The 22,823-nt window shown below is 34.0% G+C and overlaps 3 protein-coding genes across 3 annotated transcripts; all 3 read left to right on the top strand.

Annotated features, from left to right (window-relative positions):
- The first annotated feature begins 6,121 nt into the window (after positions 1–6,121).
- LOC145048181 (histone H2A.2-like) lies at positions 6,122–6,915 on the top strand. Its single transcript, XM_078996612.1, has 2 exons — positions 6,122–6,398; positions 6,571–6,915. The coding sequence occupies exons 1-2, from the start codon at positions 6,189–6,191 to the stop codon at positions 6,814–6,816; spliced, it is 456 nt and encodes a 151-aa protein (XP_078852738.1). The 5' UTR covers positions 6,122–6,188; the 3' UTR covers positions 6,817–6,915.
- Positions 6,916–11,265: 4,350 nt separating this feature from the next.
- Positions 11,266–12,096, top strand: LOC145048180 (histone H2A-like). The gene is made up of 2 exons (XM_078996610.1): positions 11,266–11,547; positions 11,744–12,096. Exons 1-2 carry the CDS (start codon positions 11,338–11,340, stop codon positions 11,987–11,989), a joined length of 456 nt encoding a protein of 151 aa, XP_078852736.1. The 5' UTR covers positions 11,266–11,337; the 3' UTR covers positions 11,990–12,096.
- Positions 12,097–20,822: 8,726 nt separating this feature from the next.
- On the top strand, positions 20,823–21,672 carry LOC145048179 (histone H2A-like). The gene is made up of 2 exons (XM_078996609.1): positions 20,823–21,097; positions 21,321–21,672. Exons 1-2 carry the CDS (start codon positions 20,888–20,890, stop codon positions 21,564–21,566), a joined length of 456 nt encoding a protein of 151 aa, XP_078852735.1. The 5' UTR covers positions 20,823–20,887; the 3' UTR covers positions 21,567–21,672.
- The last annotated feature ends 1,151 nt before the right edge of the window (positions 21,673–22,823 follow it).

Genomic DNA, 22,823 nt, shown 5'->3' with positions numbered 1-22,823 from the left:
TAAAATAGGTACACCCGCAAGATTTTGAGAAGACGGAGCTTTCTAGGGTCGCATCTTTTATACTTTTGTTATATATTTTTGGATGTCATACAAACTATGTATTAAACAGATGTAAATACTTTACCCTATCAATGTAATGGTTGTGTCTGCTTTGATCCCTAGTATACAATTGTTGTGATATTGTACATGATGTTCTCCGCCCTCGAACGTTTCCACCATTCCAGTTTGGGGGTGTGACAAATTGGTATTAGAGCATCGTTTATAGTGAACTAAGTATATCAAACCTTACATGATATACAAATATAAACAATAAGGGGCCATAACGCTTTGAACTAAAAGTATACTTTTAAAATCTAAATTTTTTATAAGAAGTATACTAACACTACATACATACCAGAAGCAACATCACAAGAAGAACAAAACAAAAGTATCTAGATGTTGGACACTACAGTTAAACCTGGATAGTTATATAATCATATCCAGGATAAATATAGCTTGATCAACTATATTTATTTGAGATACGACTAACATGTGTTTGGGAGTGATACTGGTGTTGCAGCAAGTCTAAAACCTACCAAACTCTATACAAAGGAAACAATAGAATTGAACATACATTAAAAAATACTACAGGAGTATTTTGTAGCACTATGATACTAGAGCCAAACACATGAAAATAAAGAATTCTTGCAGATAATTCTATAATTTCTAAGTGTATATATAGGTTATATATAAATAAAATATCGTAGACTTAGAATAGGTGATTTAACTTTACTTTATGTTCCTTGTTTGGTTGTGGAATTAGAGTAGGATCACTTAATCAAATATTTATTTGGTCTTAGTTATATATAATTTATGTACACTATGTGATGATAGAGGGATGAGGCACAAATCACATTAAACAAGTTTCATTCCAAGTGTTGCTATAAATTTCATGGTGATTACTTACTTGTATTAAGTAGACTTCCACTGCAAATCACTTGACAAAACACTATATCTGTCAGGATAAGATATACCCTAATCAATATCACCTGACTCATGACCTATATAGAGGATTTATCATCATTTTTCTCATAAATTATTTTAGAGAAAGATGCCTCCGAAGAATTCCAATCGAACAACAAGCCACCCCCGCCGCCACCTCCTCAGTACGATCCTATTGTCTTCCAAGCAACAGTAACAGCCGTCGTGGCTGCCGATATGTCACAAATCAATGCAAGTGGCACTAGCTGGTTGGGTAGTTGTGCCAAACCATCAAACCAAGGAGATAGTCGCGGACACCCAAGGGAGTGTTCCTACAAAGACTTCTATAACGCCAAACCTCGGTTATTTAATGGCACTGGAGGTGTCATTGCCCTAACTCGCTGGTTCGAAAAGGCCGAATCGATCTTCAAGATCTATGCATGCCCCGAGACGAGCAAAGTAAAATTTGCAGCATGCACATTCACTGATAAATCACTAACTTGGTAGAACAACCAAGTCAAATCCCTAACCCTCCTGGTAGCTAATGGTATGGGTTGGGAAGATTTGAAGGAATTTATGCTCGCCGAATACCGCCAACGAGGCGAAATGCAAAAACTAGAGCAGGAGCTCTGGAATCTGAAGATTAAAGGTTCTGATATCGCTGCTTACACTGCTAGGTTCAGTGACTTAGTTTTTTTGTGTGGCGGATGGTCACCCCGGATAGCAAGAAGGTGGAGAGGTACATATGGGGATTGACTCTCCCAACTCAAGGGAATGTCTTAGCTACTAAACCACCCACATTCGATAGTGCCAAATGCCTGGCACAAACCTTAGTGGATCACGGGGAAAGCTACTACCCCGTAGCAGCCGCTCCCAAACCACCGAAAGAAGGTAGTGGAAAGAAAAAGTTCTGGAACAAACGCAAGGGCCAATCTTCGTAGTATCCCTACAAGAAACAACAAACAGTGACAGTCCATGCTACTACCATTCCCGCTGCTGTTCCCACTACTCAAGCACCTCCCAGCTGATACGATGGAACTCTCCCTAGGTACGACAAATGAAACTTTCATCATCATGGGCCTTGTCGGGATTTGCAGTGCACTAGCTGCAACAAGAAGGGGCATGCATCCCGCTTCTATAAGACACCATCAAAACCAAATGCCTAGACCCCGGGAGTTGGAATTGACCACGCCTATTATGGGTGCGGTGAAACCAGACACTACAAGAAGAATTTCCCTAAGGCAAGAGACGTCGGAAACACTGGAAGAGTGCTAACCATGGGTCAGGATGAGGTAGTTGCAGAGCCCACCATAGTCACAGGTACGTTCCTCCTTGATAACTCTTATGCATGCATTCTCTTTGATAGTGTTACAGAGAGGAGTTTTGTTAGTCACAGATTCAAACATTTACTCAAACACAAATCCCAACCACTAAATGAAACATTCAATGTCGAGATGGCTAACGGAAATAAATAGAACACTAACGACGTATTCATAGGTTGTACCCTCACTCTAAATGACTATTCCTTTTCAATCGATCTTATGACGGTTTCCACAAAGAGCTTCAATGTCATCATTGACATGGATTGGCTAAGTCCTAGTTGTGCTGATATTATTTACTACGAAAAATCCATTCACCTCAATCAGCCAGAATGGCGAAGCCCTCGTTATCTATCGCGACAAACTCAACACGAACCATCGTATCATTTCGTGCATCAAAGCTCAAAAATACATGTGAAAGGAGTGTCACGCGTTCCTATCTCATGTGGTTAATGAAAAACTATAAGTTAAGTGTAACACCCGTTTATTTATTAGTTAAATAAATAAAGTAATGAATGAATATACGCCCTAAAATAAATAATTATATATCAAAGGATGCTCTCGACAGGCTAATTATCAAGAATGTTAGGAGTCGGGGTCTAAAAGGTAAAATCTGGATCTACTTTGATATAAATGAGAGCTGGAGGGACCTATCTTGCCGTTATGGTAATATGTTTGTGTCCATCGGGTATATATTGAATATGAAACCCTAACCCCAAGCAATTTATGTAACAGCCGACACCCACTCCCTTTCATCCTCCAACCGACATCTCCTTCACCCTCATCTTGAGTTGCCGCTTCCTCCACCGCCGAGACCCTAAACCATCGTCGTGCCCCTATTGTTGGTGACAACAAAGACCACTGGTGAAGCCGTGAGGCCGTCGTTGTTGTCTCACTGCCGACGGAGAGTGTTGTACCGCCGTTGCTGCTACTTGCCCATTGTTACGTCGTCGCTCGCGTCATCGCCCCTTCCTCCGTCTTTCTCTTACTGTGTATCAGGCCACTGACACCGTGTTGGAGCCATAAAACAATCGAGACCACAACCAGTGTACTCCCCTTACTGCTTCGGTTATCGTTTACCACCCCTAAGGGGACTTTTGTATTCGCATGAGCATGCCTTCTGTCGAGTAATGTCGTGAAGAACCACCATGGCAGCCGACCATGGTGGTTATTTCCATCAACACCGCTATTAACCGTTTTTGCCGCCTCCTCGTGTCACCACCACCACTATCGCCGTCAATGGGTGGTTGGCTTCCTTTCCCGAGCAAAGAAGTGAAGATGTGTGTGTTTCAGTTGGAGTGTGTGTATGGCCGAAGCTCTCGGAAATGGCATCACCCCACCATAGGATGGTGGCTGTCGCCACTCACCACCGCCGACAACCAAGGTGGTTATGTGTGTGTGTTAGGAATAGTTAGTATGTGTGTTAAATTGGTATTTTCATTGTAATTGTAACAAAAAAATATGGAATAATGAAAAGAACTTGAAAACCACCACCTTAGGGTGGTAGTTGCCATCACCGGCCACCGTGTCGGGTGGCGGTGTGCTTGTCTAGTGAGTTTGATTCGTTTGGGGTGCTTGAAACCCTAATGGGCCTTGTAAGCCCTAATGGACCCTAATTGACCCAAATAAAACCCTAATGGGCTTAATGATATTATAGTGGGCCTAAAAGGCCCAATAAAGCCCTAATTGACCTAAAAGCCTAATAAATTGATAAACGGACTGGTATTTGGGTTGGAAACCCTAATTAGGGTTTGGAAAACCCTAATGCAATGAAACCCTAATTTGGGGAACTAATAAGGACACACATGACTTATTTGATAACTTGAAATATCAAGTAGTAAGCAATGGCAAAAATTAATCTAAGCAATATTGGACTTAATGGATTAAGTCCTTAGTGGATTAAGCCCTTAATGGGTTAAGTAGGAAAATTAACCCTAATCATCATTTTATAAGAAACCCTAATTTCACTTGGGTTATTGTTTGGCCTTTCTATTGGGCCTTGATGGTTGACTTATTAATGGGCCATCCAAAGTCAAGCAATTGGACTAGAAAATTTTAATGGGCCTAGGGTAAGGCCCATGCAAGGGGCTTGGGCCCAATTTGGAAAATTAGGCCATAGATGAGCCATAGTTTGGGCCTTAATGATTATATGATGCCCTTAGTCGAAAGGAGTACTTAGGTCGTAGGGTGAAGGCACTAACCATGACAATCCATTCCCACCTGTCGACACAAATTAAAGAGGCTAAGCTAGAAATTTAAAACCAGAACATGTGGCAGGGGAAGCCTTGCGAAGAATGGAGAAAAACTTTGAGATCAAGGGAGACGGAGTTCGTTATTTTCATGAACCGGATCTAGACCTCAAAGTTCGGTGGTTATAAGGAGGTCGTCATGAACAAAGCCCACAAAACTCGATACTACGTTCACCTAGGTTCAAATAAGATGTATCTAGATCTCTAGAAACTCTATTTGTGGCCAAACATGAAGACGGAGATTGCTACCTACATGGGCAAGTGTCTAACTTGTGCCAAAATAAAGGTAGAATATCAAAAGCCATCATGTTTACTTTAACAACCAGAAATACCTGAGTAGAAGTGGGAGCGAATCACAATGGAATTCGTTACAAAGTTGCCCAAGACGCTGGGTGGTCTTTTTTACTATCTGGGAGATCGTCGACAGATTGACCAAGTTAGCCCACTTCGAGACGCAATGGCCCGCTGATGAGCTTTTGGTCAAGTATCAGTACATATCTGATTTCTTCATAGCCTTCGCCTATTTCTCCATTCCATTAGACATTTTAGAATGTTGACACATTAAATCAGAAGCACACTTGATAGGCACATCATATTGAAAACTACTATGAGTACACAAACTTCACCTCACTATATAAGCCAAATCATCAACATCCATACACCAAGGGTATAATCGTCATTTAGCTTTATTTCATGTTCCTTTTTTTGGTTGTGGACTTACGGTAAAATCATCATTTGACAGTCTATGTGATCTTATTTTGTGTATAACTTACATGCATAAGACAACCAACGGTGTTGATTAAGGTTATTTGTATTGCGAGCGGTGGGAATTAAAACTTCCTAAGAGAGCTTAGGATATATATGTTGTTTAGCATAGGATTGGTATATGCTTTTAGTGTGGTGACTTAGAGGAATCAATACTACTTTTGAGGAAGGTACATGTAAGTGTGAAATGTAGTATTAAATGTGTGAGCACAAGACCTATACCTGAGACAATAATAAACCAAACTTAGTGGTTATGAAATTATATTAACAATTATACCTGACATATGCACACCTCAAAAAACCGACCATTAAATAGTAAAAACCATGGCTAAAATTAAAGACGGTTACTAAATAGTTATAGAATAAACCGTTGGACGACATTTTGGACAACATTTTTCAACATTTAAGATTTAAGTTTAATGGTTTGGTCCCATAATTTGATTTTTGTTTTGAAATACATACCTTTGTCATAAATTTACAAAATCAACAGAATTTAATTGAATCTTAATATTTTTCAATTAAACGTATGTCATAATTTCATTCTCCAAAATATAGTAAAAGTATAAAACAAAGTAATTGCATTTAAAAGTAAAACATGAAAAATCTATAGTTGAAAGTCTCGCGGGAGATCCATACTATTCCTTAAAGAAATTTTAAAAAATTTGGAAATCACAAAACCAAATAATCGGACTCATCTCCCGCGGATAGCGATTTAGCAAATCTAGTCCGTTGAAACAACACTCCATCCAACGGTTAATACAAAGGTATGATCGATCCCAAATTCCCCGCCATCCACCTCCCTCTCTACATAACCAAACCATGTCTACGATTGTTCTTCATCGATTATCGAACAATTCATTCATTACTGAACAATTCATTCGTCGGCATACAGAAAATGGACGGAGATGGAAAAGTTAAGAAGGGCGCCGGAGGAAGGAAGGCAGATGGTCCGAGGAAGAAGGCCGTTTCCCGTTCTGTCAAAGCCGGACTTCAGTTTCCGGTTGGTAGGATTGGGCGTTTTCTGAAGATAGGACGTTATGCTCGGCGTGTTGGAAGTGGTGCTCCAATTTACCTCGCTGCTGTTCTTGAATACCTTGCTGCCGAAGTAAGTTTTGTTTTCCAATCTCTTTGTGTATGGGTATCATAACTTCAATAAGGATCTGATAATCAGCTATTCAAGTTACAGCTTAATTTAGGGATTTCGTAAAGCGATGTCACAGGGGATTATGATAATTCACCTAACATCTTTTAATCTGTTTGATTTTTGTTGATTGTAGTTGTTGGAATTGGCTGGAAATGCTGCTAGGGATAATAAGAAGACAAGAATCATTCCAAGGCATCTTCTTTTGGCAATTAGAAACGATGATGAGCTTGGGAAATTATTGGGTGGAGTTACGATTGCTAATGGTGGTGTTCTTCCAAATATCAACCCTGTTTTATTGCCAAAGAAGACTGCTGCCAAAGAGCCTAAATCCCCATCTAAAGCTACCAAATCTCCTAAGAAAGATAAGAAGGCTGAATAGATTACTTTGTTAGAATTGTAGTTTTTGTGTTAGAATCATATAATTAGTTGTATGTTGACGTTGATCAAGATTTAAGGAATGAAACAACTTGTTTCATAATACGCTGACATATAGATTTTCTTATTGAATGAGTTAACTTCATGATTATTATGTTTTTAAAAACAAATTGCATAGAAATCAAAACCTCAACCAGTAAATTGACAGGTCAATTATAAAATGTAGATAACGCCAACCACTAATTTTTATTATAATGTTGCGATATAGATTTTCTTACTGAATGAGTTAGCTTTATAATTATTATGTTTTTTCAAACAAATTACATAGAAATCAAAACATCAATGAGTAAAAGGTACATAAAGCCAATCGTACATGCATCGCATTGGTCTCGAAGGACCATGTTGCGCAAATTGGACCTATTTGGAATTAAAAAGGTTTTATTGGTTATTAGAAGGATTGTGTATAACACTTCTTTCGACTTTAAGATTGTGAGGGATGGCAAAAAAACCCGAACCCGACGGGGAAACCCGAAACCCGATCATTTCGGGTCGGGTAACGGGTCGTTATCGGGTTTTTTATCGGGTTCGGGGCAGGGAGTGAGTTATCCTCGCCCCGCCCTGATTATATATATATATATATATATATATATATATATATATATAAAATATGTTTTAAAAAATTTGTTGTTAATTGTACACGTTCAAATATAAAATATTTATCGTGGACAATTTTTTTAGTTATTAACAATCTGGTGTTAATGATCATTTTTATGTGTTTTGACGTATTAAACAAAACTTAAATCAAATAATTTTTTATATAACGTCCAGTTTATTTTATTAAAGTGATGCATCATGTTTTTAATTTAAAAGAGTTGTTAGAACATGTATATTTTATAAGACATTGGGGTACCCTAAAAGAGAATAAAGATTTCGTTATCAGTTGTTGTAAACCCGATAAGATACCCGAAACCCGACGGGGAAACCCGAAACCCAATGGGACGCCCCAATAAGATACCTGAAAGTTATCGGGGCGGGTTTGGGAATCGATGCCCCGCCCCGAACCCGCCCCATTGCCATTCCTAATTGTGTATAATGAAATCTAGGTTATGATGATAGTCTTCAAAGAATATCAAGACACTAATATTAAATGATGTACTAGACAATTTATAGGAGTTTGAATTCTTTTGTGATATTTATAAGACTATAGAGATTGATAGTATTCCTAACATTTTGTCGTATGAGAGCGGGTTTATCCATGGAATATTTTTATTGGGAACTGGTAATCTTTTGCAATCCGTCACCCCTTATCATTTATTTATCCTCTTCTCCGATGATTTGACATTTGACACACATATATATCTTCTCTTCTAATAAATAACTTTTTAAATTGACACATGGTGCCTCCTTAAACATTAACTTTGACACGTGTCCTGTTTCTAAACCTCTTCTCCTATTAATTCCCGCTCAAAGTTAATTTACTATCTAACCCTATTTTTTGGTGCTTAAATTCGATTTCAAACGTTCAACTTTATATCCGAAAAATCAGCAAAGAAATCCCATAAAATCAACAATCACCGAGATATTTTGGTGTTAATTGGCAAGGTGAGAAGCAATTTTATGGCAATCCATTCCAAAATATATTCTTACGATCCAATTTACGATTCCAATCTGTTTCTGTCCATTTTACTTATGGATTGCTGCTACAGTTAAAAGTTAAAAGGTCTTGAGCCCTCTACTAAGAAGGATTGTTGTTTATAGTAAGTTCTTCGATTTTATCATTTTTGTGTTTTGATTTGTATAAGTACTTTGTTATTATATATACCATTTCAATCGGTAGTATGTGTTTGTTTCCATGTCACTTATTGAGTTGTTGATGTGGTGTGTTTCGTTTTTTGTCGTGTCACTCAGTTATTTGTTTAAATATTTTACCTTCTTTTTTTCATCCACCATGTGTTCGATAAAACGCCTAAGAGAACCATCTCTTTTTGTATGACATTGACTGGCTTTATAGAGTTCCCCATGTTCTTTAATGACTTTAAAACTGCAACATCTATTTCTTTCTTATTTGTAATTTGAATTGGACGTAATGCTACTTTTAAAGTATGTTCTCAATCAAATTATTAATTGAGAATCAACTATCTGGTTTGGTTTTGATCACAACAACAGAAAGAAGTTGATTCTCAAAGTTGAAAAAAGTTAAACCTTCTAACAGAAAAGTGGAGGAAAATTTACATTATTAGAGCCTTCTATTTTGCAATGAAGCCATTTCAGGTAAATCTTCTTGGCAAAATATGAACTGACAACTGAATGATGCACATTTTCCCATAAAAATTCAATTAAAATAGAATTATTTTTCTATTTTTGGTTCTTTAGGTACTATCTGACTTTGTAATTTATTATAACCAGAGACTCTTTTATATCCAAACTTTATCTCTTCATTGGCTCAATTTGTCTCAACTAATCCATAAGATCAAGTTTATTAGTGTAGATTGAAAAAGCAAATTAGTGGTGTTGTTTAATGAACATAAAAACCTGAGAGTAGGGCGATATATGTGATTCGTTCACAACCACTTTACAACCAATGAAGTTGTTTTTTTGTTGGGTTTTAATACCATATAATCAAACCTAAGAGAGTTTTCCCACAGTAATCTACAATGGATATCCTTACCTTATGTTGAGGTTGATTGCTTTTGCAGATCATATCCATTTCATGAAAAGAAAATAAGCTAAACATGGTTGATACACAATTTTTTTTTTTTTTTTAAATACCCACATTTTATGGAATGCCCCATTATTAGTAAATAACTACAAGTTAACTACCTAAATATTTAAAGTACTCCGAGTTTGTAAATTTCTTTTTAAGACTACCTTTTTGTATCCGGTTATAATACAAGCAACTAAATTTTTTTGATTATTCAGTTGATTTAGTCGTTAATTTTTCTAGCATGTGAATTCATAGTTACTTAAACTATAAACAAGTCCTTAGAGCATACATGTTTAGAGCAGTGATTGAAGTTTCTAAATAGAGTATTTCATAAACTACATAAAATATTTCAATAAAAGCAAATTGTCTTTAAACATAAAAAAATTCTTAAAGTTGAATAACATATTTTTTAGATAAAAATAACATAAAAATCATCTCGGTTTAAGACGAGCTCGATGCAGTTAGACTATGCTCTTCCTTTATTTACCATCAAAGTACCTTAGAATGTTAATATAAAATGGGTAAGTGAAATGTGTCGTGAACACAATGCATCCATACATTTACCACAAATATCGAAACATACAATTCTCTTATTGCCTTTGGCAAGGACAAGACACTATTATCCAGTAACGGAGCTTGAACTTTAGATTTGGGGGGCCGAAAGTATAATAAATATGAAATGTGGAGAACCGGGGGGGGGGGGGGGGAGCCAAATTTTATAGCTTTTGAGTCTAATATGTAAAAATTTTAATACTTACTAATTGTGACAAAAAAAACATGGGGCCATAGCCCCTCCTGACCCCCAAGAAGTTTCGTCCGAGCTGTTACCATATACATGAAAGCTATCATAACACTCACGATAGTCTTACATGCATTTACGGATGTTATTATGCCGCAAAAATAATAGTTTTACATCCGCTACAAATGCTACACTCTTACATAATCTTATATGGCCATATATAACACTATCATCCATGTAATCACATACTATTGCCCAACGTGGCTTCCCGATTCATACTATTGGTTCTATTAATGATTTTGTAACATGACCGGTCCATGTAGGTTGCCTTTTTACACCGATGGTCACTTATCCATATGAAAATACCATATTACGACATACTTATTGTTTCAGTCATATCCACTATTACGACATTAACATTTATATTACAACTGAGTTTGTACATGGTTACCAGTTTATAAAAAAATAAAATTAGAGGAATAGTACTTTATGCCTATTGCTGCTATATATCGAATTATTACAAACATGATCATGCATCTGAATAAACTACTTCGTATGAAAGATGAAATAATGTGTACACGAAACATGTTTATTATGATCATAAAACAAATATCTGTTATATTGGAGAGTGATGATGTATTGTCAATTAATTATTGTTTTTATTTTTATCATAAAACTGATATTTGTTATATTGGAAAGTGATGATGTATTGTCAATTAATTATTGTTTTATTTTTATTTTTATTTTTTTTATCCAAATTCATGTTTTTAATACTACTCGATGCCTATTGCTACTATATAGTATTTTTAACATCACCCAAAGAAAATAAGGCCATTCGTAATGGCGTATTTGGAAAACACGTGGTTAGTCTCTTTAGCGGGATAGTCAAAATATTTCACGCGGATCGCTATCTAACAAATCAAGACCGTCGATTAATCACTCCATCCAACGATGGTTACAAAGCTATCGATCTCGTGTCACCTCCATCCACCTCTACAAAACCAAACCATGTCAACACCAGTTCTTCATCCCTAACGAAAAATACGCTAATTTCTCACTGTTTATTCATCGCTAAAAGAAAAATGGAAGGCGTAGCAAAGTCAAAGAAGGGTGCCGGAGGAAGAAAGGCCGGTGGTCCAAGGAAGAAGGCGGTTACCCGCTCTGTCAAGGCCGGACTCCAGTTTCCCGTCGGTAGAATTGGGCGTTTTCTGAAGAAAGGACGTTATGCGCAGCGTGTTGGAAGCGGTGCTCCGGTTTACCTCGCCGCTGTTCTTGAATACCTTGCCGCTGAAGTAAGTTTTATTTTCACATCTCATTTCATTAAGCTCAACGTGGATATCGTAAATCGATGTTTACTGGCTTGATTTGAATCAAACACAGAACATGGAGCTTAGATCTGATTTCCGAAGTTCCTATTTTTTTAAATGTTTATATTGTTTCTAATTTGTGGATTATTTTTCTAATCTGCTTGATTTTTGTTGATTGTAGGTGCTAGAGTTAGCTGGAAATGCTTCTAGGGACAACAAGAAGACCAGAATCATTCCAAGGCATCTTCTGTTGGCCATTAGAAATGATGAAGAGCTTGGGAAATTATTAGGTGGAGTTACGATTGCTCATGGTGGTGTTCTTCCAAATATCAATCCAGTTCTATTGCCTAAGAAGACTGCTGCCAAGGAGCCATCAACTCCATCTAAAGCTGCTAAATCTCCAAAAAAAGCTAAGAAGGCTGAGTAAATTATTGACGTTAGAGTTTGTAGTTCTGTTTTGGTTAAGATCACATTATAAGTTTGTATGCTGATGCTGATCAAGATTTAATGAGTGAAACGACTTGTTTCTTACAATTCTCGCTGCATATACATTCGTATGATTTAATCACTTGTTCCTATGCTTGATCCATCGTTTATCTTCATCTGGCACGTAAATTTCTGAATTAGATCATTAATTAATAGAACCATTATATGGGTTTAATAAAACAAAAAAAAAATATGTACGAGGTTTAAATAAAAATTTATTTAAATTTGAATTTAAAAGGAAAATTATATGAGTTGTAATATTATAATTTATTGATTATTTTTAATTATGACAATCATTAATTAAAACATAAATATGATCTATAACAAATGAATGTTTTTTGTTATATGCTATCTTCTCATTTATTTATATACATAGTATTTTTTAGAATTTTTAAATTTTTTATTTTTTACTTTTAATTTTATTAAATTAAGTTTCACATTTAATATATAAAGTAATACATATCTAAAGTATTTATTAGAAAAAAGTTTATATATGTAATGTATTTAATACATTAAAGAATAATTAATTTTAATAATTCAAAAAAAAAAATTTTTTTTTTTTATTAATTCAAAATTCTTATTAATTTTAATTTTTTTTTTTAATAAGCTCATGTAATACATAGGTCTCACACCTACTGTGAATTAAGAAAGATAAAAAAATAGAAAGATAACAAATAGAAAAAATATTTATTTAAAAATACAACAAAATGATAAGTGTCAAAATTAATAAGAAATCGATATATGGTAAAAAAAACTTAATTTATTAAATTATCAAAATTATGTCAATTACGAAACATTTTTCCCACATAAAATAAAAGGATGTAGTCATCATCAAATTTACACATAAAACATGTAAAAAAATTGATACACCTCAATCTAAACAATGTCCATATTTATTTAATATTTTCTCCTTTTCGTCCTAGAACTTTTTTTCAAATAAAAATATAATAAAATAAATGTTGCATTAGTACGTGTCTTATGCACACTTATGTTTTAGAGTTTCCATATTGAAGAAGATTAAATCAAATATTAGGCAAAGGAAACATGTCTTAGCTTAGGAATACAAGAAACCAAGTCAATTTATTTTACATATTTTTCAATCAAAACTATGTTGTTTTAATCGTTTTATACGAAACATTAGATTTAATATAAGTTTTAGTGACTAATCTAACCTTTTTTTTTTTGTTTCGGTTTTCGTTTTGGTTTTTTTTTTTTTTTTTTTTTTTTTTTTTTTTAATTATAACTTTTGTTTTTTTTTTTTGCAAAATGACCATTTAGTTTGGAAATGCACAATCTAACCATATTAACTCTTTATCTTATAAATACTTTTTAACCTGTTCAGTACCCTGTTTATTTGTTAATTAATTATTTATCAATTCATTTATTCGAGTTTATACATATTACATGACCTACAAATTGTCTTTAATTTCAAATTATTAATTTTCTTTTTAACCATATTCTATTATTGTTATTACATACCAAACAAGAAGATGAATGCAATAGAGGTTAGGAAGAGAACAAAAAACAGAAAGTTATATTTGGATTACAGGAAATCCAAAAAACAATATACCATATCAACTTCTCTTCGTACACCAACTGCACATGTTATTCATCGTACTCAATCTGTAGTTTTCTTAATTTCTTTTGCATTTATTATATGTTTTATTTATTTATTTTAAATATGTTATTAATTATTATTTTAAAAATATATTAAAATTAAATTAAGATATATTTAACTTTATTTAAGAAAATATTTCTTTAAAATTGTTTTCTACTATTTACAGGTTCAAATAGTATTACACACTCTACAACAACTAAAGAGGAGAAAAATTAGAAAACTATATTTGGATAATAGAAAATCCAAAATATTAAATATCATATGAACTCATCAAAATTCATCTATTACACATGTTTCTTACATGTCGAATAACGGTATTTTTTTTTGTTTATTTTTAAATTTATTTTTAAAATAAAAATTATATAAAATTTGCACGACTTTTTAATTTACAGTTTTGTAATAATAATAAGGGAAATCTGCGAAAAAGTCCCAATATTTTAGGCCAGTTTACGATTTAGTCCCAAATTAAATTTTGTTTACAAAAAAGGACAGATTACCGGCTAAAACTTCGGATTAACCCTTCGTGGCCGGTTTCACAGATTTAGCCGGTATCTCGTCTTTTTTCGTTAATTAATCAAAAATTTAGGGCTTTTTCATTAATTAATCAAAATTTTAAGGCTTTTTCATTATTTATTACCAATAAACCAAAATATTTTGACTTTTCTGAAGATTACCTTTAAACTAATATATATTATATGATCTAATTTAATATGTACTATTCCATGTCTTTTTTCTTATGCTCTTCTAGGCTCACTGTGTATTTTTATCGGTGTCGTCAAACCCAACAACAAAAATATTACTCACAAGCCTCGTTAACTCCATTGATTTTCCAAAATTATCCATTCACAACTCTATGATCATCTTTCAATCTCCAAATAAAGAACGGAGAAAATCCTTATTGATTACGTGGATGCCCATATTACCTAACCATGACTTCAACTGTGGTTCCAACACTTGGATGTTCCTATTACCTAACCATGACTTGAATCCTATTTCGATCCATACACTAGTCGCATTGTCCATAGTGTTGTTCACAACAAAATACGAATCCACATGGTTTAACCACTGATACCTTGGCTCAAGTCTTACATGATCCTTGTTTCCTTACAATAGGGCTTGAAAACCATGAAGAATGAACCATTAATCTTAAAAAACTCAACATATGTAAAAAAATCAACTCGATATGATGTATTGAAAACCATGAAGAATGTTAACTCTAATTGTAAAAAAATGTCAACAAGCTATCCATCATAAACTATTAAAATATTAATTTGGTATACCTACGAGCTACGGTTCCAACACTCGGATGTTCCTATTACCTAACCATGACTCGAACCTTATTTTGAACCCATACACTAACGACATTGTCCATAGTTTTGTTAACAACAAAATACAAATCCCACATGGTTTAACCACTGATACCTTGGCTCAAGTCTTACTTGACCCTTGTTTCCTTACAATAGGTGTAACATCCCGACTCCCAGGTATAATATTTAATTAAGTTATATTCTTGTTGTCTGATCAACTTGACGAGTTGGAGGCCCCAACTCGCCGAGTAGAGAGTGTTAATGGTCGCGTAATTTCTAGAGTCTACTCGACGAGTTGGAGGACCCCAACTCGAGGAGTAGGAGCTAAGTGTGAAAACCCTAATTTTCAGGGTTTGTGTCTTGCCAAAAACTAATGCATTCTGGAAGCCCCAAATAAACTAAAATGTAATAATGACAATTATTGTAATATTACAATAATTGTCATTATTACGTTTTAGTCTATTTGGGGCTTCTAAAATGCTTTACTTTTTGACAAAAAAAACCAATAAATGATGAACCATGTGGGATTTATCTTATGTCGGGGCTTCTATAGTGTTGTAAGGAAACAAGGGCCAAGTAAGACTTGAGCCAATGTATCAGTGGTTGAACATGTGAGATTCGTCTTCTATTGTTAACAACACTATGGACAACGCCATTAGTGTATGGGTTCAAGTCATGGTTAGGTAATAGGAACATCCAAGTGTTGGAACCACGGTTTAAGTCATGGTTAGGTAATAGGAACATCCACGTAATCAACAACGATTTTCTCGGTTCTTTATTTGGAGATTGAAAGATGATCATAGAGTTGTGAATGGATAATTTTGGAAAATCGATGGAGTTAACAAGACTTGTGAGTGAGATTTTTGTTGTTGGGTTTGACGACACCGATAAAAACACACAGTGAGCCTAGAAGAGCATAAGAAAGAAGACATGGAATAGTACATATTAAATTAGATCATATAATATATATTAGTTTAAAGGTAATCTTCAGAAAAGTCCAAATATTTTGGTTTATTGGTAATAAATAATGAAAAAGCCCTAAAATTTTGATTAATTAATGAAAAAGCCCCAAATTTTTGATTAATTAACGAAAAAAGACGAGATACCGGCTAAATCTGTGAAACCGGCCACGAAGGGCCAATCCGAAGTTTTAGTCGGTAATCTGTCCTTTTTTGTAAACAAAATTTAATTTGGGACTAAATCGTAAACTGGCCTAAAATATTGGGACTTTTTCGCAGATTTCCCTAATAATAATAATAATAATAATAATTGTTATTATTAACAATTTTTTCTCATTGTATAACAGGTGTCTACATTCATGGCCGTAGATTAATATCTACATATAACTGTACAAATGTTTCCTTAGATAAGGAAAATATAAACTCGGTCAAATCTAGTTTATATCAACATACAATTATTAATCCACCTTCAACAAATATAAATGTTAAAACACCCTTTTCAACAATTTCAAATGATATGTATTTCTATATACACAAATATAAAAATATATGTTTCACATTTATATAACTCATAACAACTTCTAACATTCTAATTTGTATTTTAAATTTTTCAGCCAATTATATTCTTAATAATAACGTTCGAACACCACTATCTACTAATATAAATGTTAGAACTCCATTTTCTAACATTTCAAATGGTCCGTGCTTCTAAATACACCAATTTGAAAATATATGCTTCACTTTTATATCAATCATACGAATTACTAATGTTGTAATTTGTATTTTTTTTTTTCAGACGGTTATATATTCAATAATAACTTTCAAACACCACTATCTATTAACAAAGAAAATTTAGTGTTTGGTAATGCTTTGACATCTGACAATCGTTCGAGAATAATCCAAAATTCTTTCTCAATGAAGTTACTAAGAGGAAAACATCAATTAAAAAGGAAGACTCCATCTATATCCGTTATATCTATGTTTGACTTGACATCAACGGTATATCCAAAGGTGATCATAATTCTAAAAGTTTTGATATTATTAAATTTTATTTTATAATTTAGTTTTTTATTAATTTTTTATATTTTTTGCATTCAACAAATTACTTGGATCATGGAGATTAGATTGTTATATGTCAGATTTGTCATGCAAAATTATGGAAAGCTGAATCGATTAGAGGGCAGAAAAAAGTCAATACATCTTATTCCCTATGTTGCGGTAACGGTAAAGTTGAGCTACCATCCTTAAAAGAGGCACCGCCATCATACCGAAATCTGTATAGATTAGTAGAATCAAAAAGCAAACACTTCATGAAGAACATTCGACGTTATAATTCAATGTTTTCATTTACATCGATGGGAGGCAAAGTTGATTCATCCATCAACAGAGGCAATGCACCATACATATTTAGACTTAGTGGTCAAAATTATCCTAGTATGGGAAGTCTTTTACCTACACCTGGTTCAAGTCCGAAATTTTGTCAGTTATATATATATATATATATATATATATATATATATATATATATATATATATATATATATATGATACGAAGAATTAGATTTCAAATAGATCAACAAGTATTTGGTATATTTTTACAATTAACTCTAATAGATCTGTTCAATTCATTGATTTTTTTACTAACATTAAATAATTGTTTATAATGTTTTCAGTGGACCAACGACCACTTCTACATCAACTTCAAGATCATATGATCTTCAAATTATATAATTTCTGAAGGATATGTTAGATTCTAACAATGCCTTGGTCAAGTCTTATAGGATGGTAAGAGACACTCTTCATGAAAATCCTTGTGTTAATTTGAAGTTAATATTAATTGGAAAAAGTGAACAAAATGAAAGGACGTATAACTTGCCAAGTTCTTCTGAGGTTGCCACTTTAGTTGTCGGCGACATTTGTGATTCAATTGAAAAAATAGATATTGTTGTTCAAACTTCATCAGGATTATTACAACGTATCAGTGAAGTGCATCCTTCTTACCTTCCTCTTCTGTATCCATTACTATTTCCATATGATGATGATGGTTACAGAGTTGACATTCTTCATAGAGGTATTTCATCTTCATAGAGGTATTTCATCTTCATACTCTTGGGAAGTTTCAGGAGGTAAAAATTTATTATCTTGACTTCTTCGTATGCTAGTTTGATTTTAGGTTAAGATTAAGGGTTTTTTCGGTGAATTAAGTTATCCTTGTGAGTTTGAGCCACTCCAGGAGCTTGGAGTGATAGATCTTGACTCTTTTGATGTTTCTTGTTCATAAAAATACTTGCTGATGTTTAACAATAGTCCATGCATGTGTAGTTGGATCACAATGGATTAATATGCCTGTTGGGTCCTATTGAGTCATGTAAATGCATAAAGGTGCCGACTTTATGAATTAAGAGCTTTATTTAGAGGCTATCTGAAGTTTGAGTGCAAAGTGCTTAAATGGTTAGGCCATAAAGTCCATTTTTCGAATAAGTTAGGTTACACCCCCCATGGAAGATAAGGAGATGGATCCTGGCACTTGTCTGTAAGACCCATGGTTTTGGCCTCCGGCCTGATAAGGAAGACCATGATACGACTCATGGCATAATGGAAATACAATAGTTGGCACATAACACTTTCTATTGAATGTTTGATTTGTATGATATGTATGGCTCATATGTATGTATGGTATGTGGTATTTGACAAACTCACTAAACTTTATGCTTGCATTTTGTGATCTATGGTTTCAGGTACTTCCGGTTTGAAAAAGGAAGGAGTCGTCTTGATCGCATTGCATACAATCGTTTTTTCCGTAATATGTGATTTTGGAATGAATTGTGATAAATGTTTTATTTTGAAATGCTTTTAATTGTTGAATAAAAGTTACACGAGTGTTTTGATTATAATAAAAATGAAAATTTTACTCTATAATTTTCGGGATGTTACACAATTCGAGAGGATGTACTTCTGATCTTAGATGAAAAGGACACTATTTAAGAAGCATGAGAAATGCTTAAGATGATGCACTAAGGAGTCGATCGGGTCAATGAGACTAAAGCTCAAACCTTGAGAATTGACTTCGAGATGATCCAAATTAAAGATAGTGAATCGGTAGATGATTTTGCGATGAGATTGAATATTGTTGTGTCACACCCCCAACCGATGGTGGAGATGTTGGATTGTGTGATGTATGGATATTGGATCGATGCAAATAGATATATTCAACATACACATAAACATAATACAAATGATACTTCTTTTTATTATGATTTATTTGAGGGTTACATTATTTCGTAGGTCAAACACAAAGCTTAAACATAACTAGAAAATCAACAAACAAAAATAAACTCCAACAAGATTCTTTAACAACATCTTCCTCTTCCAGGCTATCCTTAATACTCTTCTCCATATAAATACATGTATTTAAGAAAAACATCAACATAATGTCGGTGAGTTCATAGGTTTTATAGTTTTCTGCTTCATTTGGTTGTTTTAAATTAAAATTATTTTTTCTTTTATAAAAGACTTTCTTTCTTTGTAAAACTAATTTTATCAATCCTAACTTAAATACCCCATAGGATATTTTGCTAATCCTACTTTATTTTAATATACTGCTCACAACCGATGCTTCCAAGGGACCTAATAGATAAAGTTTCTGACTTTATCCATTACACAACCAAGCTAAGTCTAAAGCTCAAACCATAACTCAAAGAGGGACCCAAAATGACCCAAAAGGCTTTGTATGGATTTGAATGGGGACACGATCTTAATTTTCCGATATACAAATGGTTTAAAAAGGGAAATATAACATCAACATTCTCTTGGAGTTCCCAAAATGCAATAAATAACAAATCAAGTGACCAAAAACAACCCAACACCTTTTACTCCTAAATATAAGCATGAAATTTAAGAAAGTAAGGATATTGGATACTTACTATGGTCCATAAAGGATAAGAAGGGATCACAACATCTGGTTCTCCACTATACTTTCTTCAACACATATATGTTTTCACAAAATTTTATCAAAAGTTCCACACACATACATGTAATACACCACAAACACCCAAGGAGGCTAGGGTTTTCTATATGAAGATGGTGGCCGGAGAAAACGATGAAACCCTAAAAGTTAGAGCCGTATCTATGACCAAAGCCTGAGACCTATGATTTCGAACTCAATCACCACCGCGCTGCGGTCCACACCTTACAGTGGTACCACTTAAATGACATAGCCGCGACATGACACCATATCACCCGCACCACGGTCTCCCCAAAATCTTATTCTCAAAGTCCTTAAATCTTTAGCCGAACAACCAAGAAACACAAATATTACATGTTATACAACCGATAATGTTATATTAGATGACCGATTATGTGCTGCCAAGTAATAATTTATGCTTTTATTTAATAAATGCGTATTGAACTACAACCATAAATCATACCAGAACAAAAGTGCAAAACGTATTACTAAAACCATAAAAACAATGATAAAAAAGATAAATAAATAATAAAATAATATTAAATAACTTAAATTATTGGTTTAATAAAAATAAAAGAAAAACTAATTATACCAGCTAATCTAATATTAAATAACAGCAAAAAAAAAACTAATGATTTTATTTAAGCAAATATGATGTATTTTTAACATCACCCAAAAAAATAAGGCAATGGCGTATTTGGAAAACACATGGTTAGTTTCTTTAGCGGGAGAGTCATGGTATTTTTAAAATTTAAAAAAAGAGCTTGAAAACTGAAATCACATAATCCTCAAAACAGGTTAATTTCACGCGGATCGCTATCTAACAAATCAAGACCGTTGATCAAACACCCCATCCAACGGTTGTTACAAAGCTATTAATCCCGAGTCACCTCTACTCACCTCTACAAAACCAAACCATGTCAACACCTATTCTTCATCCATATCGAAGAATCCGCTCATTTCTCAGTGTTTATTCATCGCTAAAAGAGAAATGGAAGGCGCAGCAAAGTCAAAGAAGGGTGCCGGAGGAAGAAAGGCCGGTGGTCCAAGGAAGAAGGCGGTTACCCGCTCTGTCAAGGCCGGACTCCAGTTTCCCGTCGGTAGAATTGGGCGTTTTCTGAAGAAAGGACGTTATGCGCAGCGTGTTGGCAGCGGTGCTCCCGTTTACCTCGCCGCTGTTCTTGAATACCTTGCCGCTGAAGTAAGTTTTATTTTCTCATCTCAACTCATTAAGATCAATGTGGATCTGATGGGTTCATCTATTAATCTCGTATAATTTAGGGATGTCGTAAATCGGTGTTTACTGGATTGATTTTGAATTAAACGAAGAACACGGAGCCTAGATCTGTTTTCTGAAAGTCTGCTTGATTTGATTCCAATTGATGGATAATTTTTCTAATCTGGTTGATTTTTGTTGATTGTAGGTGCTAGAGTTGGCTGGAAACGCGGCTAGGGACAACAAGAAGACCAGAATCATTCCAAGACATCTTCTGTTGGCCATTAGAAACGATGAAGAGCTTGGGAAATTATTGGGTGGAGTTACGATTGCTCATGGTGGCGTTCTCCCAAATATCAATCCAATTCTATTGCCGAAAAAGACTGCTGCCAAGGAACCTTCAACTCCATCCAAAGCTGCTAAATCTCCAAAGAAGGCTAAGAAGGCTGAGTAGATTATGACGTTAGAATTTGTAGGTCTTATTTGGTTAAGATTATATTAAAAGTTTTTATGCTGGTGTTGATCATGATTTATTGAATGAAACGACTTGTTTCTTATAATTGTTGCAACGTGGGTCTTGTTACTATATTCAACATCTTCCAAATGACGTTCGTTAAGATTTACTGGATTAAAACGACTGTTTTTTATTGCTGTTGTATTTATCAAATTCGGAAAACACATTTTTTAGCATGTCAAGCCGATTCATGCATGTTTTTGCAGAAATTTATCGGTTTAATCCGAAACCAATAATAGATTTAAATTGAATATAATAAGCAAATATATAGGGATTGTATGAATTGAATTGTAATATGTATTCTGTAGCTTTTTAATAGACAAGGAAGGTTTATTGGTAGTTGTCTTTGTGAATTCGTTGCGGCTACCCACGATCACGGCCAATTAACGAATTTCTTTCCAAACACTCACAAATAAATCTGTGGCATGCGTTTAAAAAAAAAAAAAAATTCAATTTTCAAATTTAGACTATATATCCTATAACTATAAATGCTAACCATTTTATACACATTTTCATAACACAAAAAGATACAATATCTTTTTATTTTCTCACCTTTTTTTTTTCAAAATAATAATCTAAATCAAAATATTCCACATACTTGAAACACTTAATCACCCAAACCATCTATATGCACATCTTAATTAGATACAATTGTTAACATCCCAATCCAAAAACCTCTATTCACCTCCTTTTATACAATCAAATAACTACCACAACAATTAAATCAACCAAAATTCCAAGCTTTTCAACAACTTTCTCAACAATTTCAACCTCAACCTTCTCAAGCTCAACAATCTTAACCTATAAACCTCGACAATGACAATGACGAAAGGGTACTAGAAACGTAACCATCATCTAGAAGAAGGTAACATAAAGTGAAATGTACAAAAAAAGAGCTACGAGTTGGAGCGAAGACGAAGAGCAAGCTGTAGCGAAAGCTTGAATTTTCATATCGCACGACACGAAAACCGGTAATGTGCAATGAGACAGTTTTTGAAATCGTGTTTTAGACCACTTTCACTCGATATTATGAAGACAAATGAATCAGACCTACGACACGGTCAACGGAAAATGGTGTGACCTACTGTAACAACTCAAGTTTTCAAACAATTTTTTTCACTTTTAAATTTCTCAAAACAGAATTCATAGCATCAACCCATGCGAAAATAAAATTGTCAAATACAAAATATCATGAAA

The sequence above is a fragment of the Lactuca saligna genome, chromosome 5, assembly GCF_052625555.1.
Source record: "Lactuca saligna cultivar CGN05327 chromosome 5, ASM5262555v1, whole genome shotgun sequence".
NCBI lineage: Eukaryota > Viridiplantae > Streptophyta > Magnoliopsida > Asterales > Asteraceae > Lactuca > Lactuca saligna.
This window is presented reverse-complemented; position numbering and strand designations above follow the sequence as displayed.